General features: G+C 36.7%; 1 protein-coding gene across 1 annotated transcript in view; it reads left to right on the top strand.

The window, feature by feature from the left end:
• Positions 1 to 3750: 3750 nt before the first annotated feature.
• Positions 3751 to 26472, top strand: part of LOC137962772 (DNA topoisomerase 3-beta) — a 28939-nt gene continuing 6217 nt past the window's right edge. Inside the window, exons 1-9 of the mRNA XM_068809840.1 lie at positions 3751 to 3915; positions 4002 to 4058; positions 6450 to 6553; positions 11699 to 11792; positions 17649 to 17748; positions 19418 to 19661; positions 20767 to 20929; positions 21756 to 21875; positions 26385 to 26464. Of these exons, the coding sequence (XP_068665941.1) occupies positions 3895 to 3915; positions 4002 to 4058; positions 6450 to 6553; positions 11699 to 11792; positions 17649 to 17748; positions 19418 to 19661; positions 20767 to 20929; positions 21756 to 21875; positions 26385 to 26464 (983 nt within the window). The 5' untranslated portion in view covers positions 3751 to 3894. The remainder of the gene's footprint in view (positions 3916 to 4001; positions 4059 to 6449; positions 6554 to 11698; positions 11793 to 17648; positions 17749 to 19417; positions 19662 to 20766; positions 20930 to 21755; positions 21876 to 26384; positions 26465 to 26472) is intronic.

Genomic DNA, 26472 nt, shown 5'->3' with positions numbered 1-26472 from the left:
AGGGTAACTGAAACATGGATAGTTCAACTTAACTCTTATTCTATGTATTATCTCCGATATAATTTGAGGAATTATTTTTTTTAGAAATTCTAACACTGGTTTGAAATCCAACTTTGTCATCCTCAATTAAAAAAATTAACAAAAAAAAATCTCAAAACCTCAATAAAATACTATAGACTCACTAGCATTGCCACAATGATTGAGTCATTTAGGGGGTTAGTCAACAAACTGGAAATTTGATCTTCATCTTCATATTCATCTTATGCATCTACATGATCTTCATCTTCGAAATAGGTGTTAGTGTGGACAAGTTCATCTTTGAAATCTTCGAAATAGGATGTTAGTGTGGACAAGTTTATTATAAAAATAAGTTAATTAACCAAGTGTTTGAGTTAACAATATTTTAATTACCACTATTAAATCACTAATACAATAGAGTAAATAAAAAATAAATATGATTATTAAATAAAAAAGTATTATATTAATAATAAGATACATTTTTTATATGGTATTAATTAATAATATATTTTGAAAAAATTAAAAGTAATTAATTCATCAAATGCATACTTTAATTATATTTTATTTACCAGAGACTTAAATATGAAATTTAATATAGTAATAAAATTGAACAGAAATAATAAATAAATACATATACAATTTTATTAATAACCTAAAAAAAGATTATTCTAATAACGAATTTGTGCCTTTAATATTAAAATCATTAAGCTACAAGTTTAGAACATATAAACGGCGCATGTTCAAAAGTAATAAGATACAATCATCATTTATCGTTCCACATGGAAGTCGATATGGCATCTCGAAATTGTGCGGCTCTTGTCGATTCTAATGTACTCTGCCTCCGAAAGCATGTTACTTGGCTATCCACATCCTCAAAACCATCGCAATCATCGTTGTCTGTATACATTTTACATAAAATTGGACATGACCTCTACATAAAATTAGGCATAACCTATATATATATATATATAATACATGTATAAGATTGGGCATAACCTCTTCTTAAAATTGAGCACAGTCTATGTATATAATACCTGTATAAAATTCGGCATGACCTCTACTTAAAATTGGGCATAATCAATATACATAATACTTGCATAAACACTCCATGAAATTGTTTATACACTCCATAAAATAGTCTAAACACTCCATACACTGCGTAACATTATAAATAAACTCCATATAATAATCAAACACAACAAAATTAAATGAAATATCACTATCAATTTACAATCACCCAAATAAAAACTATAAATCCATTATAAATTTACAAACTATAGTTGTTTCTCTTCATGCTAGTTCTTCCTCGCCCATTTCCCCCTATGAACTGATCTCCAAATCTTCCCCTTGATTAATCTTTCTCTTGTATAGGAGGCAACTCCTTCAATACTGCAATTGTTACATCATCCGCATTGCCCTGACCTGCAAGTAAGAACATCCAGAATAAATCCATGATTATGGTAAAAGAAAAAAGAGTTAATTCTTTACTAGTTTACTTTTAACAATCTAAAAATTCTGAATAGGGATATAAATATTGCCCTGCTGAGACATTCTCAAGCAAGCCTCCGGACTCAAAAGTCTCTTACTCCAAAAAAATAAGATTGGAAAACAAAATCTTACAAACAGTGGTTGAAATGGCATTGGTCAACAAGTTCTCAATAATATCAAAAGTAGGATATATCAATCACAAATAGCTGTCTATAAGGCAAATCAAATACAACACTAAATTAATAAAAAAAAAAACAGGGTTTAGACTTACATTATGAAATTTGAGGAAAATCAAAGCCAAATGGTTAAATCGAAACCACAAAAAAGACCATGTGGTGGATACATATAACACCCGAATCTCCTCACCACATAGCAAAAAACATTCCATAACACTTAAAAAATCCTCAACAACATTCTAAAACATTTCAAAATTAATTAAACTATTTTCACTACTGCATATACACTAAACAATGAGAAAACACACACATCAAGTCCAAATTTACGGAACACCCCTGGTAGAGCCCCATATAACTTCGCAGTCACTACGAACTATACCTCGTTAGTGATGGGGGTCGGGTTTCGTTGGCTAATAAACGTTCGTGTAGGCGACTTAGCCCTGTTTGAATTAGACTAAAAAACCCCTAATAAAACCTAAACCATAAACCATCCAACCCTAAAGTCAAACCCTATCACCTACTAAACTCTGAACCCTAAACACTAATTCCATAACATAGTACCCTAAACCTTAGAAGCCCTAAACCCTAAACCCTACACCATAATTTTAGACCCTAAACCCAAAAAACCCTAGAGCTTAAAAACACAAAACCCCAAAACCTTAAAAACCCTAAACCATCAAACCCTAAACACTAATTCCAGAACTTAATACCTTAAAAACTCTAAACCCTAAACCTTACACCCTAATTCCATACCTAAACCCAAAAAAACCTAGAGCTTAAAAACACAAACCCCCCAAAACCTTAAAAACCCTAATCCCTAAAATACCCTAAATCCTTAACTCTAAACCCTAAACCCTAAACCCTAATTACAGGACCCTTAAATACCGAGAACCAAACCCTAAAAATAATCCCTAACACGAATCAAGAATTTAGACCCTAAACCGTAACCCTAAATCCCACAATTATGCACAAATAACCCCCAATTAGGCACTGAAAATAAATTTAAATAAAATAAAATATTATTTTAATGAAAAAAATAGGGTTTAGGCATACCTTCTGAAATTTGGGGAAAACTAAAGCCGAAGCGTGAAATCGATGCCGAATGGGAAAATCGATGCCTAATCGAAGTAGAAATTAAGCAATCGATGCCCAAATGTCCAAAATCGAAATGGAAATGGGGAAATCGAAAGAAATCGAAAGGTATTTTCGGGGAAAAGGAGAATAGCCAGAGAGAGAAGGGAGTGGGAGGCCGAAAGGGAGAAGACAGAGAAGAAAGGGAGGTCGAGAGGGATAAGAGAGAGAGAAGTGAGAGAGAGCGAGTCTGAGAGAAGAGAGGGAGTCACGGAAACGAGAGAGGGGGTGCGAGAGAGAGGGTGAGGCTGACAGAAAACCGAGAGATGAGGCCGGAGACGAGAGGGAGCTGAGACAATGGCAGGAGACGAAAATCAGATCAATTTTACGGTAGCAGAACATCGGGGGCGCAGGGAGACAAGAGAGGGAGGCGGGAGAGAGGAAGAAAAAACGAGAAATGACGACGCATGAGGGGGGGGGGGGTGCGAGGAGAGAGAGGGAAAAAAGTCAGCGTCGCGCGTCCTTCAACTCTAAGAAGATCGAACAAGGCATTCTTCGATATGAAGAAAATTAAACCATAGAGATGGACTCTTTTATCCCCTGCATCGAGACGAAGCTTCATTTGCTCTCCACTAACAACTTCAAGTGTTGAAGGACATTATGCCGTTGAAGTTCTTCTCGTCCTTCAAATTTACTAGCCCCCCCATAGAACAATCCAATACCTCCATTGAGTTAGAGAAGAAAGGCTTCTCCTCTTGCTTGTTAATTGCCTCAAAGAACCAATCGATTAGGACCCCACCATCGGTCTAGCTAGAATACATACGCTTGAGCATGATGGCTATTCAACTCTGAATTCAAGGGTTAATTTCTCTGATTTATGATTTTAATTTTTTAACGACGTTTTGCTCTTCTTTCTAAGAGGAAGCGGATATCCCTACGAGTCGGTAACGTCATGGCCGAGTCCGATAACCGTCGGGGAGTATAGTATAAACTGTGCCTATGAGGACTGCATTTTTGGATCATTGGGTCGGCTTCATCTCACTCCTTCGTGCTTAGCGGATGCACCTGAGTCCAGAAACCTTGCCGAGTAAAAGTATTGAGAGACTCCATTTCCGGCCTCACCTTCCGTTGCACTGGCAAAATGGCGCCGAAAGTCCTGATGGTGATTCGCCACACCCACTGTTCCGAATTTTTTTATTGGACGTTCCTCGATTATTTTCATTTTCATGTTCACACATTTTGTTTCAGGTCGCTGAGAAACCCAGTATCGCTCTTTCTCTTGCATCCGCTCTTTCGGGTGGTCGTGTAAGTTCGTATACAGAAAAATGAAAAGTATCATATTTAGTGACGAAAGTTGAATCTTTTGGATCTTTTTTTCTAGTTCCGATGGTTAACAGAAAATAGTCATTTGGTGAATTCCACTGGAAAGTTGGTACTTTTTTTTACACTTTTTTTTTGGATATGAAGTTGGTACTTATGAATTGAAGCGTAATCACTTTGTTTGTGGTGCTGGACGGACCTTTAGTTGTGGGGGCTATCTTTTACGAGCTTGTGAGATTAAGTTCTAGTTGTAGTTTTAGAATTTATCTTTTCTACTGGACCTTTGAATTCGCTACAGAAACAATTTTTTCCCGAGGCAATATTCAGTAGTGCTGTTGTTTTTCCAAGACGTGTTGGGTGGCTAAAAATCTTAAACATATTGGCCGAGGCACCCCTGGTAATGCCTCTTTATATTGGGGGACATGTTGTTCGGCCCCTAAAAATCTGCAATGTCTTGCGTTGATGGAGACGTCTTGCCAAGATGCCCACATCCTGGTTGTCATACTCATTCTGCTCTTGAACAAGGACACGGAAATGAACACTGTACTAATGGAAACAGATTGGTGAGAGTAACTATTGTGACTTAATGAGGAATAAGCTCAAGAATAATTTCTGATTGTATGATTTAAACATATTAAATTCAAGTATTTCAAAAAAATAGGAATTGATTTATTCATTCAAATTTGCGTTGTGAATATTACCTGATTGCTCATTCTACGCTTTGTCTGACATTTTGTACTGAGGTTTCGAAGAAAAATATCATTTTGGTCAATAAATCAGGTAAATAATGTAATTGGAGTTGGCTTTATCGGATTATTACTTGCTTACTGCCCTAATTTTTCTTATGTGAATAAAAAAAAAACTTAAAAAAGAGTTTCTGTTGGATTAATGTTTGGAATGGTTGTTGGAATTTGCACTTTTGAAGGAAACTGCGTTAGAATGAAAGAGGCGAGGTATCTAAGTTGGTAGCTTTGTTAGAGTTCCATTACATGCATGGGGGAGGAGATGACCAGATTACTTCGCTGCATAGTACTTCAGGGTGTTACACAATCTTCTTTTTTTATGCGCATTTTTTTTGGTTCTACTGTCCAAAGCCCATCTTTCTTCAGTTTTAGCTTGGAAATCTCCAGCCCGACCTAAGGTCAAGCATTGCAGGTGTTGTGTCTCTTAGGTCAGGATCATTATGCTGATCAACTACGTCATAGAGATCATATTATCCAGGCTAGCCGGTGGAAGTTTTGTCTTTGGGTAGATGAGTCAGTAGATTGTATTTTGTGCATTTCCAATTTGTCTTTGCTGAGTGTGATGTCATGCTGAAGAAATTTGGCCTCTTTTTTTGTGTTCCAAGCTCTTTCACCAACTTGTTCAAAAATTTGCAAGATCTTTATCTAGGCATCAGAAAGAGTTATGGCAGATGGCTTTTTGTGCAACCGTTTGGGTTTTGTCGGAGAAACATAGTGCCAGAATTTTTGAAAACTGTCCTCACTCCATTGGAGGAGTCATAGAGTGTATAATAACTACACACACTTCTTGCTTAGTAAGCTTCCATCTTTTCAGCAGTTCACCAGTGCTGTTTTAAGATCTCATTGACTAGAGATGGTTGCTTTTGTAGATTCCGGGTGTATAGAGTTTGTCCATGGCAGCCACCCTCAGTGGTGTTGCTTCTTCGATGAGAGTTCCCGCGGGAATCCAGCGCTTGCTGAGGGTAGGGGTATCCTACAGATCCATTCGAGACAGGTCTTTCGGGTATATTCTGGTCTCTTTGGGATTTGTGATTCTGTTGACGCCAAGCTTTGTGCATCCCATTGTGGGTTGAAGATTTTACAGGCTGAACTTTGGTTCTTCACTTATTACTGAAGGTCGGTTGGCAGTGGTCAATAGGTGGTTTTCATCTACATGAAGTCCACCATGGAGGTCTTGGTCCATGCGCTATGAAGTTCTGGATTTAGTCCAAGATCTTCAATTGTTTTGGCACACAATATTAGAAATGCAAATGGATTGGTAGATAATATTGCAAGAAGGGATGCTTCTCTCACTCATGGCTGAGAGTTGTACTTATCGAATAGATACTAGCTGATCCAATTATTTTTTACAACGTTTTTCTTTCTGGCTAGGGGTTATTTTGTTTTGTGGGTTCATTTTGTGTTTTGGCCTTGTTGTCTTTCTGTTGTTTGTCTTGTTGTATTTTGTAATCTTGTATTTCTTCTCTGTTAATGGAGTTCTCCTTATTCTCTAAAAAAATATTTTTATTCATTGCAGATCTGAGTAAAACCTGTGGACCCCTCATAGTATTGGTCTCTTTAATCTGTTATTAGTTGACATCCTGTTTACTGTATTGATGCTTTTGACATGTAATATTTCTTTTTCATGTCACAGATGTCTACTAGGCGGGGTAGTACGGAAGTCCATGAATTTGATGGAACTTTTTTGGGTAGCCGTGCACATTTTAAAGTAACATCTGTCATTGGACATGTTTTCAGGTCTCAAAAGTTTTATAGATCCTCTTTCCTCATTATTATTTATGCTAATATTTTTTTAATATTGTTTTTATTGTTGTTGTTGTTGTTGTTACCATTTATTCATTTTCTTGAATGTCACAAATTTTATTATGAAAGAAACAAAAAGAACAAAATAAATTACCCAGTATGATGCTATTGTGGCTGAGTTGGGAGCCCTCCTTCGAGGCCTCTGACTCTACACGAAGAGATCTCCCACCCCCACCCCTTCTCCCCTTGTTGTTGAGGATTCAGCTATTGTCATTAGTTGGGCCAACCGTGACAAGCATCCTCCTGGCCTTTGTCATTGAATGCATTGATCACCTTCTGGTTCTTTGCCCTTTTCGCTTGAGTGATTTGGTTGACTTTCTTCAGTTTCTGTATCCCTGCTACTTTCTCTGATCTTGTTGTTCTGTCCCTTGGTCTTGCCTTGCCTAAGCTGGGCAAGCTCATGCTTAATGCATGCCTTGCTTTTATTCCTTGGATGATCTCCCTTGAGCATAATTAGAGTCACTTCCAAGGGTGTTCCACTTCTCTGGCAGCCACCTCCTACTGAATTCAGAATAGTGATATCTCCTGGGTCTGCACTTTTAAGGAATTCAAGCAATTTGATGGGGCCTGCTTGAAGGAGAATTGGAAGCAGGTCACTAAGCGTTTCATCCCCTGCAGCAACGGATTCCCCCTTCCACAGTTTGCATCAAACTCAACTTTGATTGGAGTTCCCTCAGGAACTCTAGGCCAACGGGATTTGGGGAGGCTTTAGAGCTAGGGACCGCTCAATTTTGTTTCCTTCTTTGGTCTATTAGGTGTAGCTGGTTCCATGTTTGCTGAGTTTTTGGCCTTAGTTCATGGTTTGAGAATTTTGAAGGATAGGTTGCATGGGCCACCTTATTGTGGAAGGTGACTTTGTTGTGGTTATCTGCTGGTGCAGCCAGAAGAAACTTCACCCTTGGAGGCTTCGGGGGGGGCTTTTTGGTGAAGCTTTAGATCTTACTAATAATGTAATTTGTTGGAGCCATGTATTGAGATCAGCTAATTGTTGGCTGACTTGCTTTTTAGAGTGAGGGTCTCCCACCAATCTCTGAGTGTAAGGGACCCCCTCTCCTCTGCTGTGTAGTTTCTGCCTTCAGGCTTAAATGAATGTGCCCCTTTCTGAAAAAATAAAGTGATGAAGTGATGTGAGAAATTCTCTGTGAAAATCTAAAAGCCAGTTACAAGGCTTTATGCTTGGTTTCCATTCGAATCAATGACGCCTAGAGGACCGGAGAATGAAGAATTACATTGCCCTTAGAATTTCTGAAATTGCCATCACAGCGCCCTAGCAGAGGAACATGACAATGAGTGGAGAGGTTAACAAAGGTCAACCAATGTCTACAGATCACTGCACCAGGAAATTCCTTAAAAACTGGCCATCAAACCCGGCCATGAGATGTATGCATGAATAATATTCTCAATCACGCCTCTCATCAAGGCACTTTTATTGGAGAAAATTCTGCTGTTCCTCTCCTTCCAACAATGCCGAAGAATCATGGATACACAAACTTTCCACGTGACCTTACTGAGCCTAAGGAAAGGGAAGGAAGAAATTTTGTCTGAGGAAATCAGCGATGGTTTTACAGAAATGAAGATTTAAACCTAGCTGTGTTGCCACTTCTATATCAAATTTGAAATATTTATCCATTTTTGAACTATAAAAAAGAGGCTATCCTGTTTTCTCAAGATACTTCTAGATTGTTTCAGGTCAACTTGTTCATTGTGCGTTGTTTATTCGATTGGTTATATAACTACTAAGAGTGTTTTAAAAAATTCGAAGCATTTATTTACCATGTAGTGTATAGTATGCCATAGAGTTTAAGTGATAGTTAAGTTTTCAATTTCATTCCTGCTAGATTTTCATTGGATACATTTCCAATGGTTAGTGTAGGTTTGCTAGTTTCTTAATATTGTTATAACATGAAATAAGACTGTGTGACTAAGGAAAAGTATTACGCGACTAAATTTTTGATTTTTTTTGTGGTCCATTGACATTCTCAGCTCCTTATTCACTAGGGTGTGATTTAGATGGCCCATATTAGCCTTAGAAGCTTACTCTTAAGCTGATTAGTTGCAGGATTGAGTAAAATATTAGTAAATGACTTTTGGTTACAAGTTTTTGAAACAAGCTAGAAAAGTAAGAAACAAAATGTTGTTGCTCATTCCAGTGCTAAAGCTGAGTATAGAGCGATAGCTCATACATTCGGTGAACTAATGTGAGTAAGGTCCGTAGTCAGAGAATTGAAACTACAACAGGAAGGGTCGATGACTATGTATTGTAACAATCAAGCTGCCATATTCATTGTAGGAAACCCCGTGTCTCATAAATGGACAAAACACATTGAAGTTGTCTGTCACTTCATTCGAGATGCTGTGATGAAAAATGAAGTCATCACCCCCCTATGTGCGGCATGGTGATCAGATTGGAGATATGTTTACTAAAGCACTAGGCAAACATGAATTTAGTGTGTTATGCATCAAGCTGGGCTTTGTGGATATATATGCTCTAGTTTGAGGAGTAGTGTAAGAAAATCTATAGAAGTGCAATTTTGTCATTTTACACTTCCTGCAAAGTCCAGCAGCTACCTTAACCTATTCCACGTGTTTAGTTTTATCTCTAGTTTAAGTTTCATGTAATTTGAATGAGTATGTAAGGAGACTAGGGTTTAAGTGTTTTTAAGTGATTAGGGGCATTTTTGTAATTAATTTTCAGGACTCTATAATTGCCCTGGAGGTCAAACTCGACTCCCACACAGAGTCATTCCAGAACTCTGATTTCTTTCTCTTTGTCTCTCCTTCTCCAAAACCCTAAAGTTCACTTTTTTTCATAAATCTTCTAAATATACTGCAACTATAGCCAAAGTGATGTACTTAATCCAAAACTCTTTGTCTCTCCTTCTCCAAAACCCTAAAGTTCACTTTTTTTCATAAATCTTCTAAATATACTGCAACTATAGCCAAAGTGACGTACTTAATCCAAAATATTAATTTGGACAAACTCCACCCTTTGCTTGTAAAGTAGGGTCCACACTTCAATTAGGGCACAAACACAATAGTCACTATGGACAAGAACAACCACAATCTTTAATTTCACTAGAAATCAACTCAAATCTTATTCTGAACATCAACAAATAGGGCTGATGCAGACATCTAATAAATGACGCAACATAGTATAGGTGACACAGGCATGGGTTGAGCATAAAACCAATAGAAGATCCTCTAGTGGCAATAAAACATAAGAAACTGCTTAATTAGCACCACAGGCCATCAACCAGATAGTTATGGTAGAAAAAAAGTGGGAAAGATCCGATTTTTACCTCACCAGTCGAATTAACTATTTGGAGACACCTTTTGTAGGGATAAAAAAATCGTGTAGGGAACCAAAAAAAGTGTAGAAGAACCTCACAAGATCGACGTATATTGCTCTCGTACCATGTAAAGATGTAAGATTGAAATAGGAGAAAGAAGAATCGAGGGAGAAAGGAAGGAGATGAGAGAGGAGAAGCAGCAAGAGAGGCTGAGTTGATTGAGGGCTTAGAAATCGAGCCCTCTCCTTCTAATAAAAATGCTTCAGTGAAAATTACATTGAAAGGACATTTCTGCCCCTCATTACAAAATCTCTCATAACTTCCCAAATACAAATCAAAATTCAATGAAAATTGAAAAACTAGAGTCCTAATATGAACTCTAGCTTACTGCATCTTTATGAGAGATATATGAGTATGTGAAATCACCAATATACCCCTACATCAGTATTTTAACATATTTAATGTTTTCCATTTTCTGAATATCTTGTAATTGACATTAGGCTCTTTTTAATAAAGTATACTCCACCAGAGATGAAAACTGTGATTCATATTTGCATTATCTTTAGAATCATATGTTGTCTAGATATCCTCGGGAACCATATATTCCGGAATTATTTTCTGTGACAAACTTGAGCTGTTATGGCACTGGCTGGTATGGGATTTATCATAATTTATACAAATTTAATAATGTCATGCATAGACACCAGAGGTTTGAATTTAGAAGAATCCTGACCATATTTTCGGTTCATGGCTCTGACTCTCATATTAAAGGGTGTTATTTATGTCAATTGATGAACCTACAGAATATAAAGGAAGGTCGAATTAAGTGATGGATGTTGTGAAGGAAGATTTTAAAAGGTCCCTTATAGCAAACTTATAAAACCGAATTGAGGGACAAGATTGGAATATGGATTATCCAGTCATTAATGTCTTAACTTTGAAATTCTGGTTTCCAAGTTTAAAGAGTAGAAGTTGACTTTACATTTAAATAACCAACTTTAGACTTTCTATGAACAATTAGCAACAAGGATAAAGTAGCCTTACCAACTCAAGACTTTCTCGACAGACAAATTCTACTAATGGGAGGCTGCACAAACTAAGCAACTACTAAAAGTGGATAGTTGTTGAATTTACCAAAAATAAAAAATAAAGAACATGAAAAACTTTCTGAAATTAAAGAATACTGAAATGTCGCTACTTTGTTTCGATTTTCCTCTTATCTGTTCTTCTTCCGTCTTCATATACTTTTAATTGTTGTGGATGATGTTTTTTTTATTCATATTCTTTAGCTATTTCTTCCACATAGAGGTATGTCCTACATAACCTACTCAACAATCAACCTAGCAAATAATATATTACAATAAAGGAAGGTATAGACATAGCTCATCAGAGTGGGGGATAGGCCTTTAATGATGATAAGTCTGAATTTTACCTTTTCAGATCCTTAAGCCATTCTCATGTTTTGATTTGGTCAAAATTTTAACAAGTAAGTGCAGCCACTTAGGTTATTTGTTCATTGTGCAGAGTGTGGAAGTATCTTAATGCTCAACACTTGCAGACTTTACCATTCTCAATGTTCTGTTTACTAGTGAAACTTATTGTGGATTTTCTGAATTAACATTTTTTTGGTTTTCACATCCATTCAAACCAGTGTGGATTTTCCTTTGGCCTATCAAAATTGGGAAGTATCTTAATGCTTCATACTTGTAGACTTTGCCATTCTATTCATTCGGAACCTTGTAAAACTTATTGTGAATTTTCTTGATTATCTCTATACATTCAAATCCAGTGTAGATTTTCCACCGGCCTATCAAAATTGGGAAGCAACTGATCCACTGGATCTTTTCCAGGCTCCAATTGTGAAGACCGAATCAAACCCAAAGGTACTGCTTTATGGCTTTATTGGAATAAGTGTAAACTGTTAGTTTTTGAAAATTAAACTTTTTTTTTTGTGAGAAAAAGACATGTTTTCATTAAGCCCAAAGGTAAACAACAATCAACAAACAAAATCAAGGAAGGGGACCCCTTACAATGAGGGATTGGAGGGTAACCCCCTCTCTGGCTAGAGAATCAACAACAAGAATTTGGTAATCTAGGAATAAGAAACCAATTACAAAACAACATTTTTCGACAAATCTTGAATTTCACCAAAACAGAATTGATGATGCTCAAGAGGATCTTTCTTGCATTAAACCCAAGGCCCTTGAAAAACACTCATGGAAAATTTTCAGACCATTTCTCAAAGCTTGAAGTTCAACTCTTGTAGAATCTGATTGACCGAGAGGACCAACACACGAGGAAAGAATATCACCATTTTACTTAAGTTTGAGAACTGCTTTGGTTTAGTTGGACATGGTCTTTTTCAAAAAAATGAATTACATTACTATTCCTCATCTTTAGTATATGATGACCAAATTTAGTAGATTCATTTTTTTTCAAATATTGTTTGCTAAATGTATATAAAGGAAATTTGTTCTAAAAATTAACTAATTCAATGTTACAAGGCCAAAATATTTGCCACTCTCTTATTGACTGCTTTCCAGCGATCCATTTTGGTGGCAAACACACCATGCTTGCCATACTTTTTCAGTTTCCCATTACTGATAGCATGGTAAAAGATCTATTATTTTACTGAGAATAACGAAAATTGTGTTTTTCATTTCTAAAGATTGGGTCTCTGCCTTTTCAACAAGATTACAAGGGAATCCTTTTTTTTGGAATAAAGAGAATTATATTAAAGTGAGAAGAAAAGAAGAGAACAAGAGTTCACAATAGCTGGCAAGACACCAAGAAGAGAACAAGAGTTTAAGATAGCTGGCAAGACACCAGCTAGGACATCAGGCCAACAAAGAAAAAAATAAAAAAATAAAATCTTTCATAAAATATGTAAGAAAACGAACAATCAAACGATGAAATAGTCACTGGGTCAAAATGATAAATGTCACTTTGCATAAGTGCTGGCAAACTAACACCCATATGAGCCAATGAATCAACCGTACCATTCCCATTCTGAACTATGTGAGATCACGAGAGTTGAAGGCTGTCACAAAGAGTTAAAACTTCATCATATAGATTCCAAAACTGTGAAGGAGGAGCTGTTGCTGAAAAGAACCAACCCACAACTACCTGAGAACCCTCAATGACTAAAGGATAATCGAAAGATTGCCAAAAAATCTTCTAACCACATGGAATAGCATGAAGCCCAGGTTTTGTTGAATCACAACTTCCAAGGTGCATGCGAATCCATTTTTTTGGCCTTATGTGTCTGCTAATTTCTTTACACTCGTCAGGTGCGGGGGTCACAATGGTTCACAATCTCACAGTAGCTAAGGAGCCTCCACGGAGGAGAGGATGCTCTTCAGACAAGTTATTTGCAACAGTTTAGTCTTCCTTTACTTGGAGGGAACAGGAGGTTGGATTACATACACTTATAATAGATATTATAAGAATGACAAAGAGAGATAATAAGAGGAAAAGTTAGGCAGTCTGATGTTTTTGATCTCTCTACAGTGAATAATTTGAGCAGTCGTAAGTTTAATCACATGACCACTTGAATCTGAGTTACATTTTATTGAACAAAACCATGAGAAAATAAACCATTTGCAGTTTTTTTTTTTTTTGAACTTTTACGAGAATTTTGTTAACAAACAAAGAATGAAACATAGTAATGAAGAGGACAAGCCTCAAGATACAATATCAAGGAGAAGAGCATTCCCAGAGACAAGAGAGGGGCATGCTGCGCTCTGCTTTGCAAGCTGATCCGAGGCACTATTGGCAGCTCAGGGCGTATGCTGCTAGAATACAGGCCAAGGAGCACATAACATAAGGTTGATATCATCAAATACATGTCTGAGCCTCCATGGGGAACTGCGTTGCTTGGATGTTCAATTGATGATCGGGGCAGAGTCTCCTTCTATGATCAGTGGCCTGGGAAAGGACCGGGACAGCTACTTGAGATCTGTGAGGAGAGCTCCACTATCTGCTTCAATCAAGTCAATAGTTCTAGCTTATCCAGAGTAGGCTAGGAGGGTGTGTTCTTCACTATGGTTTAGTATTCCTCCACCTCCATTATCACTGGGGTTCCCCAGTGAGCTCCCAGTCAAAGTTCATTTTGATCAATCCTATCAGTGTGTGTGTGTGGTTAAGAGGGGGTTTGGATTGCACAGCAAAGAGCTACTTGAAGAGGGGAATGATCCCAACAGCCAGTTTCTTCTTATTACTGACCTTGGGATTAGTGAAGAGTGGCTTCTATTACTCCTCCTGTGGATTTCTGAGTATTCTGGAATGTTCTTTTCCTTTTCAAATCAGCCAAATTCTGTATCAATAGAAATTTTCTATTGAGCCTGCTCTGTTTTTGGGAAGGATTGAGGGCCAAGTTATAACCCAAAGATAATCTTTTAGTTTTCTAGGTTTTATTATTTAACATGAATGGGAAATTCAATAGGATTTAAATTGTACAATGAATGCATGACAGTAAAAGTGGACATGCTGTCTATTAGATTAGGGTGGTCATATTTGATGAAGAAAACCCTTCAAGATGAGAAGATGAAGTTGGTGGAGATGAGATTGAGATGGATTTGTTACAAAACTAGAAAAATTAAAGTTAGGGGCGCATATACTCGAATATGCATAGAGTGACACAATGAAGTAAGAATGAGTTCTTCGGGATGGTTTGGACATGTCGGATGGAGATCTAATAGTCCCCGAGAGAAGGATCATGTGATGCCAGTTACTGGACTATCAATAAAACTATTGGAGGGCTTAAAAGATGAAGTGGTACATATAAGAAAAAAAAAGGATGAAGCTGTGAGGAAAGACTAGAAGAGTGATAATCTTACAAAGGAGAAAACAAATGTAAGATGATAGTGGAGCAGTAGTGTAACTGACTATACATATTAGGTACTATTTAAACAACACTTATGAAATCTGAGAAAAAAATATGTAACTATTCAACAATACCAAGTGAAATTTTTTATTTTTTATGCATCAAAAGAAAAATTTAAGGTTTAAACAAAACTGAAGCACTTGGCTTAGTGGCCATATGTGGTATGATCTTGACTTCAGCCATGTCCATGTTCTTGTTTTTGGAGGTGTGTGTGTGTGTGTGTGTGTGTAGAGGTGCTTATTGATGTAGCTTATTTCCCAAAAAAGAGAAGAAAAATGGTGTGGCCATGCTGATGGAGAAAGTTGCTGCTTGACCTCTTACATGGCTATTTGTTTGATTGTTAGTTTTACATTCCCGCCTACATGCAAAGCTTTTAGAAGCTAGGTGTCACGCTGCTAGATTGAGCGAACAATCACTCCTAGAACCTCAACGTACGGCCTAGCTTACTTAGACAAAAATTAGGCTAGTTAGCCTCCCGTTCAAGAAGAAACAAAGTAAAACGAAGAGAAACTCAGCCTTGAGTGTGGTGGGAAATTGTTTGCTCGAAAATGAGATGTTTAACATCAGTTTACAAAGCCTATTTATTGGCAAAATAGAGATAAACCCACTTATCCCTTTATCGTACCCTAACCTATGAGATTTTGCCACCTAAGCAAGGCAATCTCTACTTTATTCAAATTCAAATATGGCATTATTAAGCATGCCTATATCATCCCAGAAGCCCTATCCATATCCATTTGGATAGGCCCCAAACTCAAATTTCAAACTGAATAGCCAGCTCCCCCTCCCCCAAAACATGTATGCGTGCCTAGACATCTCCGCCATGCTAGCCCAAACGCCTGGCCAACATTGCATGCGCATGCCTGCTGCTCACCAGCACTATAGTTGTTTGTGCGTCCCCATGCCCTTGCTCCTGCTACGCGTTATCTGTTTTGTGTTTCTGAGTTACCTGAAGGTGCTACTGCCCCTGGGTGGGCATTATAATGACTTGGGGCTGCTATTCCTCTTTGGAAACACTGTGATGGCACTGTTGCCATTGCACCCCATTCTGGCTGTGAGTGTAATAAAACAAACTGCAGAATTAAGGTTTTGTGGTTAAGGGACGATTTAGGGACGAAGATGGCAGGGTGTGAGGCTATAGTTGAGTAATTTAGGGAGTTGGAGAGATGGTAGGATAGGTGGTTTGAGGGTTTAAGGGTCGAAAGTATGGTTGTGGGCATGTTGGGATCAGGGTTCAAGTAGGTGTGCGATAGGGTATGAAATTAGGGTTAGGGTTTATGGGGGCTTAGGGGATGTGGAGTAGGGTTTTATAGAGCAGAGGAAGACTAGGGACATGGTAGGAGGATTATAAAGAGGTTAGAAGTCTCTAGAGAGGAAATATAAGTGTTTGAATAGAAAACAAGGCTTGCTTAGAAGTACTGCCAACTAAGGAACTATATTTAGAAAGTCTTGACTAAAGGAGAAAGGAAGAAACTTTAAGGAGAAGAAGGACTCTCGTTTGGGTAAGTGAGGGACGTGAGTGACTCTAGGAAAGAGGGAGACTTAAGAGTTGTAGATTAAATAAAATTAATTGATAAAGGAGTTACCAATCTCCAACTAAAGTATACTTGCCTAACTAAGACTTACCTCACGTGAATAGAGTTCTAGAGGGTCTAGGACTCTAAGATTGGGACTCATGGGGATTCTCTTGAACTAGAGAGGACTCTTGGGATCTGTGGGGACTCTTTAAGGATGGGTGAGGACTTTTAGGGACTGGTGAGAACTTGCTGTGACTTGACTAGGGTAGACTAGACTTGTCTAAGACTAGAAACACAAAGGACTCAATAACTAAGGACTAACTCACATAGGGGACTCGAGACTGAAGACTTGGGCTATAATCCAATTAGACTTCGGGTTATAGTAATGGGGATGGGAGACTAGGCTAATATGGGAAACTAGGCTGATGATTGAATTGGAGGTATGAAATAGGAAATGAAGGGTAGACCTCCTTGAGGGAGTGGATGACTTGGTGAGACTCATACCAATAGATACCCTATTGATTGGGGGTTAGCCACCTCTTGAGATTTATTTTGTTGGTCTAGTGACTTGGATTAGCTGAAGCTAGATAAGAAAGTTGTATTTGGTTGATTGATTCTAGGCTCAGAAGAGCTTACATTATATATGACTTAATGGACTTAGCAATACTGCTCTCTATCCTATGTCGGACTAATGGTTCCCACACCTACTGACTTATGCTAAAACTCCTTGATACATCGAATGTAGACAATTCTAGACTTTTCTACTTTCCTCAACTCACTTGGCTTTACTAGGGAGAGATCTCCTCCTTTAGCTTTACATTTTGCTCTCTCTTATTGTAACTAAAACAATGCATATAATAAAAGACACTTGTTTGAATAAATCAGTAGATATGAACAGACTGGGCCCACATAGGGGTTAACCTACTTTATTCTTCTAGCCATTCTCTAGAGCTGGCTCGAGTTCTCTGCGGCTGTGTCAACGCATTTGTAATAGTGAGAAGGCTAAATAACCTACCGGTCATCGACTGTTTTATTTTTCTATATTATTTATAGAAAGCTGCTACTTTATTTCTCACCTAAAATTTTTCCCAATTCTCAGGAAAATATTATTTATAAAAAACTGGCTTCTCACCTAAATTTTTTCACAATTCTCAAGAAAATATTATTTATAAAAAACTGGCTTTAGTACAAAGAAGAAAATACAAAAATGTTTCGGTGTTGCAACAAAATCAACTAAATTTTTGTTGTTTTGCATTTGGTTAGTTAAAGTTTAGTTGTCATTATGTTCCTATTTTTGTTATGGTCTGATAAAACATCACTTGTTCGCCAATTAACAGGCACATATATGCAGACATTTGAGTCATGAAGCTTCTGGTTGTTCCTATCTGGTGTTATGGTTGGACTGCGATCGTGAAGGAGAAAATATATGCTATGAAGGTACTGTTTTCCATTATGATTTTAAGCTAACTATCCTTGTCCTGTGAACTCTATTGGAGTTCATTCACACTAGATTTAATGTTTAAGAATTTTTGTGTTTGTAAAACATAACTATTTAAAAGGAATCAAAGAGGACATGTCACATAATTCCATATTGAATCAACAGACTTGGTTTTTCCGAGAATTTAGTTCTTTATAATGTATATATGATTAGGCCCTGGATCATATTCATATTTTTTTATTCTTAATTTTAATGGAAATGAAAATATTGGGAGTATGACTGGAGATAAAGAAAAGAGTGTCTTTGCATATCCATCAAGATAGTCTAGAGAATGTGTGTAATAAAACAAAACTTATCATTGTGTAGAAAGTTAACCCTTGACTTTTTAGTTGTTGGTGCATAAGCAAGCAGTTGAAATCAATCTCTCTCTCTCTCTCTAGTATATGTATATGTCTATTGTATATATTAGTATACAGTTAATATTTATACGAGAGCGGAAAAGTGAGATGTGATTCTCACATAAAGCAGTAGGAATTTCTTCATTATAATGTTTACTTTTACTGCATTTGGCCTTTTCATAGACTTAGTTCTGTCATTAATTTGCTAGTTTTTTTCTTTTCTCTCCTTTGTATTCCCCCTAGGGGTCCCTTTCTCTGTTTAATATAATGATATTCTCACTTGCATCATAAACAAAAAAAAAAATGCAGGTGATTATCTCTGAAGAATTTCCAGAAACTTATTTAAGACATGATCTCTTACTTTTGCCTATGTGACACAATATGTCATGAAATCATTGCCACCTATTTGCTTTTGATATACTGTGTAACATTTCTAATTCTTTTGCATATTTAACTTTTTTGGTGGCGATGAGTGTTTGCCATTCAGTAGTTTGGATGGACTTATTGATTTACTTCTTCACAGCAGTAGTCTAGTCTTTCCTCTCAAAATTCTACAATTTTTTTTTTTTGAAAATGGCAAAATTTATTTAATTGATAATCACAAGTACAACAAAGCGCAGGGAGAGGAAAGCCCTCAAGCCCCAAGGGGAAGAGAATCCCAACTACTGAGCAAGGCTGATGAACACCAGATTTAGCCAACTGATCAGCAAGATGATTAGCTGAATGTAAAACATGAGTCCAATAATAAAAAAAAAAGAAACATAGAAAGCTGAGGCCATAGCTCTCTATCATACACATATTGAAGATGCCAGGCAGGAATAGCGGAGGCTGAGAGCCAAGAAATAACAGTAGGTGAATCACCCTCCACATCTAGAGAAGTGGTAAAATGCCACTGCATCCCCTTCTTCAACAGGGCCAGGATAAGCCAATTTAATTAAGCCCTCCACAATTATTAATTTGTTGAAAGGCTTATATTGTCAATCTTCTTTGATCTTCACAGCTGCTATCTGCATTTATGTACTTTTGAGAACTATCTGTTTTTTTTTTGTCACTGGGGCTGCACTCTGTGCCATTACTTCAGGAGAGTAGCCAATTTTCTTGTGTGGTTCTTCTTGTTGACAATTGACTACCAAGTAAGAATGTGCTTAGGTTTTTCCATATGTTGAGGAGACCTGTCCTTGGCTTCTCTTTTCCTTTTGACGCAAGCTGCTAATGGCAAATGTTTCAATTATTGAGTAGGTAATATTGTTTTTTCTCTCTTTTCTTCCAGTTATTGAATGTACTGGTTTTGACAAAAAAGAGGTTGAAAGAAGAATTTATCGAGCTCGATTTTCTTCTGTTACCGAGAAAGACATTTTAAAGGCTATGAACAACCTTGTTGAGCCCAATAGGGATGAAGCATTGGCTGTTGATGCTCGCCAAGAAATAGACTTGAAAGTTGGTGTTGCATTTACTCGCTTCCAGACTCGATATTTTCAAGGGAAATATGGGAACTTGGACTCCAGAGTGATTTCGTACATCCAACTCTCTCTCTCTCTCTCTCTCTCTCTCTCCCCCACTTGTGCTTATCTTACTATAGGACTTGTATTACTTTGAAAAGTATCTTATCAAGTACTTGTTTCAGGTTTTGAAACAAATAGTATGTTCTGTTCTCCATTGTTGATTGATTTAGTTGAGGAGCCATATGGTCTCTAATTTTCTGAGGATAGTGAATATGAATTGGATTGTAGTCAATAGAAATATGTTAGTGCAGCCAAGTTTTAACTCCATTCATTATTATACATGTTTCAGGATCACATGTTATAGATATGTCAATGACCTATTACTATCCACTTTTTGGTCCCATTTGAACAGATGGAATCAAATTTCTGTTTTTCTTTTGGTGTTCTCAATTTTTGTATTGCAACTTTATCAATGTGTTTTAGCATTGCCAGCGAATTGAGCTTGGATTTTTATATTCAGAAATGATTCTCTTATTTTTAGAAGACTTGAGCATGAAGTTTGTGTATTTGGGATTGGAAAACCAGATTATGGATTCTTTTTTCTGTTTTTCCTTCAAATGCTTTTAAAAAGAACTAAGGACTTACTTTTGAAAAGAAAGAAAGAGAGAACTAAGGTCTTGGCACCTTATGCATCTTAACCATGAGTTTCTGGATATGTGCACATTACTTTGAATGTCATATGTTTTGACAACTTGAATTGCTACTGATAAGAAAAGATATAGGAAGGATCCATTTAAATTTTACATGCATCATTCTTAAGCTTTAGTTATAGAAACCAACAGACATGATCTTCATTCAATACTAGAAATTGAGATCAAGTGATTCCCATCTTTTGCGCTCTTATCAATGAAGATCATCTAACATCATGTCAGAAAACAAGATTTTTAGTACATGGAGAGCTCCCGGTAATTTCTATCTATTAGCTTTGAAGGATCCTTGTCATTTAGTATCAGCTGCTTTCTCTGCCATTGCTGTAAGATTTGAGCTAGATCTGCTTCTTTGTTGTACCATTGATGCTGTCCTTCAATATATATATATATATATTTGGAAAATGTCAATCACAAATATTTTTATATGGTTATCTTTTTCATTTTGTTTATTGTGTTCATTTTCTCAGCTATGGACCCTGCCAAACCCCTACGCTTGGATTTTGTGTACAAAGATACTTGCAAATTACTACATTTAGACCTGAAAAGTTTTGGGCTCTACACCCTTACATAATAAAAAGTGGTTATGAGCTTCGATTAGAGTGGAACCGGGACAAAGTGTTTGATTTTGATGTGAGATTCTCTATTCCACACGACTTCCTCTTTTCCTTTGTGTTTTTTTTTTTTTTTAACTTTTTTGAATGATGTGGAATTAAATTTGTTAAGGAATAGTCCCACATGGATTAATGAGAACAAATATGTTAAGTTTACCTTACATGGTATTAGAGCAAGTATTCGTATGTGGGCCTCCACCCAAATTATCTACATGTAAGAGTCCAGAGGGCCTACACATGAGGGAGAGTGTTAAGGAATAGTCCCACATGGATTAGCGAGAATAAATATGTTGAGTTTATTAGTTGGGAAAGAGGTTTCCTAAGATGGTTAGTCATTTTGGGATAGGCATTGGACCCAACTTTCCAAAATTGATGAAAACAAAATGCCCATAATAGTTGGTTTTAAGTTTTTATTGGTGGGAATAAATACCTCATATAGGTTATTGTTATGAAATTTTTTGTAAGTATTTGTTGGGAAAAGAAGCCTTTTTGGCCCTGTTTAATATCCGCTTATCATTTTGAGATGGACAGAGACCTAACTTTAACATGGTATTATAGCTGAGAATTTGTTCTATTGGGCCTATTTCATGCCTCTGCAATTTGTACCCTGTTGTCTTGTCCATGTTTTAGACCTATTATCCATTTGTTTAGGCCTTGCCATGGGCAGAGAGTCTAATCGTCCCACATAGGTTAAAGTCAGAAAAAAACTTGTGGTTATTAGTTAGCAAAAGGCATCCCAACTTTGGTAATTCATTTTGGGATAGAACTGGACCCTAGTTTAACAGTTTTAACCAATTTAATTTGTTTCTCTAAGTATTCTTTTTGTGTTTTTCATTATTTACCAGGTGGCTGTTATGTTTCAAAAGTTGGTACTTGCTGATGGTGTTCTAGAAGTGACTAGTATATCTGAAAAAGAGGAAGTCAAAGGGTGTCCTTCTGGTCTCAACACCGTAAGTTTGTTGAAGGTAAGTTATCTGTGTTTGTGATATGTGTACCTTTTCCTTGCAAGGTAAGATTTGAATTACATATGGTTTATTCTAATGGATAGTGATGTTTAGGAATCTCTCTTGGATGATGTCAGTGGCCAAATCTTCTTCTTATTCTATCGTGCTGTTTCTGTAAATCACACAAAATGCTTACATAATAACTTTTAATGAGGAGATTTTAATCAGGTACCTCTAGTGAAAATCTGTTCCAGTAGGTCAATTCAAGACTAACAACAGCAAGTTATTGCGCATTAAATGCTCTACAGAAGCGGAAGCTTTGACATCATATTGGAAATTCATCAACCCTTTCCCTTGGCCTGCCTTCCAACTTCCTTAAAGTTAAAAGAAAGCTATACTTGTTTTCATATCATTGAAGGATATCTCAGGAACAGATTGGAAGCATCAAACATCTTCCTAAATTGTGTGATTCATTTGCTGATTTGAGACAGCTGTTGATAGTTTTTTGCTGTCTTATAACGATGGGGATGCTATTTTACAGAGCCAATTCCTAGATGATAACCTTGTTAAAATACCAGTTCAGGTGTATTTGGGTAATTTTCTACATTACATTTTTCTTATAGTATGGTTGCTAGATAGACAATGTCTTATTATCCACGGTTCAATTTTCGTTCAATTTAGGCATGTATTTTAGGAGATATGTAATTTTGAGTATTGAAGGGTATTTTTATCCTTGTGTGAAATATCACTTAAACCCTGATTAAAAAGAGGGAGGACATGTTTTCTGTTACGTTCTCCAAGGCAACAAGGCCGCTCTTCTCCCTAGTCTCCTTTTCTTTTTTTTCTCTTCTATTTTCTCCCCAAATCTCATATTGTTCATGGTATCACAATAGTAACCCATATCTTGGGCTGATTTCTTTCAAATTTGTGGACCTTCTCTCCATTTTCAGCAATCTCCTTGAAGGATTTTCCCAGATTTCTGGATTGGAAGGGTAAAAAATTCAATTTTTCCCTTTTTCTACCTATCTTAGCCTCTTAGTTAATGACTACTGCTTCTATTTGATTGATTATTGGGATTTAGAAGTGTTTGATGATCCCAATTTGAAGGAAATTTTCAAATTTGCCTGCATCATTAACTCTAATGCTTGCATCATCATTCATATGGTCTGTATCATTTTGATTTCTTGCAATTAGGTCATTCTTTCGTTGATTTATGGTCTTAATTGCTGAAGCTGATCACTATTGCTTAGAAATTGAATGAATTGGGTGTTGAATTGCCCTAATTGACTTCGTTGTGGAGCTCACTCAATTGCATAAGCATAGAAATTTGGGTAAAGTGTTTCTTTTTGGTTGATTGACGCTCTAGTGTACTGAATTGTGGTGGTTTGTGATATTTAATAGCTGAATCCAACACACAAGTTGCTATCGTCCAGAGGACTACTGAGAGCTCAGATGTGAAATTCTCTCAGCTTATTCAAATAACTACAATCCGGTTGAATGAATCGAATTATGCGAACATGCCTAGATCAGTTTTGATGTATTTGAGGGCTTGAAGAATGGCCAAATATATTACAAATGATCCACTTGTGCCTATTACTGAAAATTGGGTAGCAGAAAATAATTTAGTAATGACTTGGTTAGTCAACAGTATAGAGTTCAGATTTAGTAACCAGATTTTGAGTTGCGGTATTGCTAAGGTAATGTAGACTCCCTTGGCTTCTATTTTATCCCAAGAAAGTAATTTATCAAGGATCTATAAGTTATATGTGAAATATTTTAATATGAAGCGTGGAGGTAGATCAGTGACAAATTATTTCATTGAGATAAGAGGGGTATCATAGGAGATTGGTATATTCCATCATTTTACTGCCAATGTTGAAGACATTTGTAAGAAAGAAAAAAGGAGTGAAGGAGACCTAGAAGAAGAGCTGCCTTGCTGCGTTGTTTCCTTGTAGAAAGTGCCAAAAAAATACGTCCTCCCTCTTTTTAATAAGGGTTTAAGTGATATTTTATAAAAAGACAAAAACGCCCCTCAATACTCAAAATTACATATCTTCTAAAATACATGTCTAAATTGAATGAAAATTGAACCATAGATAAAATAAGACATTGTCTATCTAAGAGCCATACTATGAGAGAAAAATATAATATAAAAAACTACCAAAATACCCTTGAACTGGTATTTTAACACTCCCCCTCAGGTTGGAGTAGATATTAAACACTCCCAACTTGTTACTAATGGATACATGTTCACGTCTTCCCACAGGCTTGGTAAATATATCTCCCAACTGGTTTGAAGAATTTACATAAGGAGTTATCACCTTCCCCTACATAAATGCATCTCTAATGAAGTGGCAATCAACCTTTGTATGTTTAGTTCTCTCATGGAATACAAGGTTGCTGGTAATAAAAATAATCGGTGGCGAAGGGGTATACACGACTTTTGGTGTTGATGTCTTTGAGACATTCTCTCATGTGACCCGACTTACTTCAGTACGTATCTTAATCTTTGTGGCTGTTAATAAGGGTTGTCCTCTCTTTTAGCTTGATGTGAAAAATGCTTTTCTATATAGGATCTACATGAGGAAATGTATATGGAGCAACTTCCTAGCTATGATGCTTAAGGGGAGACATGCAAGGTGTGTAAGCTGCAAAAGGTTATTTATGGACTTAAAACATAGTCCACGGGCCTGGTTTGAAAGTTTAATGTTGTGGTACTACAGTTTGGGTTCTATAGGAGCCATTGTGATCATTCCATGTTCCTACTTAAAAGGAAGACTGGTGTGGTTGTTTTGGTTGTATATGTGGATGGCATTGTGTTATCTGGGGATGATTTTGATGGTATTACAGAAGTGAAACAATATCTGGCCACACATTTCCAAACAAAGGATTTGGGCTCTCTCAAGTACTTCCTTGGCATTGGAGTTGCTCATAGCAAGTGAGATATTATTCTTTCTCAGAAAAAAAAATATATTGGATATGTTACAAGAGTATGGTTTATTAGGTGTTAAACCTTTAGATACCGCCATAGAAGTTATCATAATCTGCATGATACTCAGGGTTCTACACTCAAAGATAAAATCAATACCGATGGTTAGTAGGTAAACTGATCTATGCTACAGTTACTAGGCCGGATATCTCATTTGCCATAAGAGTTGTGAGCTAGTTCATGGAAAATCCTCAGAAAGTCCTTTTAGAAGCTGCTTAGAGTATTTTAAAGTATTTGAAGGGTGCACCTGGAAAAGGTCTTTTGTATACTCAGAATGGGAAAGTTGAAGTACTTTGGGTATTATGATGCCGATTATGCTGGGTGTAAGATAGATAGACGTTCTACGTCAGGCTACTGTTGTTTTTTTGGAAGCAACTTGGTAAGCTAGAAAAGTAAGAAACAAACAATTGTGACTAGATTTAGTGCATAGGCAGAGTATCGAGAAATGACTCACACAGTTAATGAGTTTATGTGGATTAAGTTTGTTCTTATTGATCTTGGTTTTAAGTTACCAGATTCAAACTTAATTGTGGAGGGAGAGATAAATCAACATTTTGAGAGACAAGAATTTTCTCGAGGGAGTCCATGTAAAAAATGTTAAGGATGTTGTCTTCACAAAAATAAATAATTGCACAAAAAAATTGTGTCCCTTATTTTTAATTTTCTTGGGCATAAATGTTCTATTGCTTCAAGGATATCCATTTCTTTTCAGCATAGAGTCTCCATGGATAGATCAAGATTGGTGTATTTGCTTCTGAAATAGGAGAGAATGTAGATTCATAAATAAGGTGTAACCCTACACCACATTTATCCCTCTACAGCTCCAACTACTGTTGTAGGATTTTTGACCTTTTTTCCCTCTTCTCTGTTTGATTGCTATTTGGGGGTCCGACAAGGCAAAGCTGAATCTTTACACGTTTTAGATCCTTCTGTTGTTGTAAATGGTATTCATGTGTCAATGTGGAAATATTCAAAAAAATATAAGATTTCTAGATGGGCAGTTCTGAAATTCGTTAGAGGGAGGGTAGGTAACAGATGTAACTCGTCTTTGAATGAGTAAGACTGTAAGAGGATACTGGTTTGTTGCTTGCTTACAGCGATTCATCTGGTATTTATTGGGAGGCATGCTCTATTTAACCCAGCTCAACTCTTGGAGACCAAGTTTTTTTTTTTTCTGTGAACAAATTCATTTTGGTGTAACTCAAATGTATGCAGAGAATGGAAAGCCATATAGGATTGTATTCCATTTCTAGAAAGATAAAAAAGCTATGTTTTTCAATCGCCTAGTTGTCAACAGAAGTTATATGAGGCGACGAAAGTGGCAACATGACAAACTTTAATGTTACTATTTTGCTTATTGTTAGTTGCATGACATGCCACCTAAAGAAAATAAATATGATAGTAGAAAAATATACCACAACATCATAACTAGATGGCTTATATAGCTCATGAAAAGGAAAGTCAACTGTATTGGTTGCTGAGGAAATACATTACCTATAACTCTAGTGCATTAACTTAATTAAATATACTTCATTGTCCAGGTTGCATCAAGTGCATTAGGTTTTGGACCACATGTAGCCATGCAACTAGCAGAGCGTTTGTATACTCAGGGTTTTATCAGGTCACTTT

Source organism: Aristolochia californica, unplaced genomic scaffold (assembly GCF_029961685.1).
Source record: "Aristolochia californica isolate CCGP_79_NKW_82.1479 unplaced genomic scaffold, dmAriCali1.0.hap1 SCAF_1, whole genome shotgun sequence".
Taxonomy (NCBI): Eukaryota; Viridiplantae; Streptophyta; class Magnoliopsida; order Piperales; family Aristolochiaceae; genus Aristolochia; species Aristolochia californica.
The sequence above is the reverse complement of the archived record's forward strand: the minus strand, read 5'-3'. Positions and strand labels throughout refer to the sequence as shown.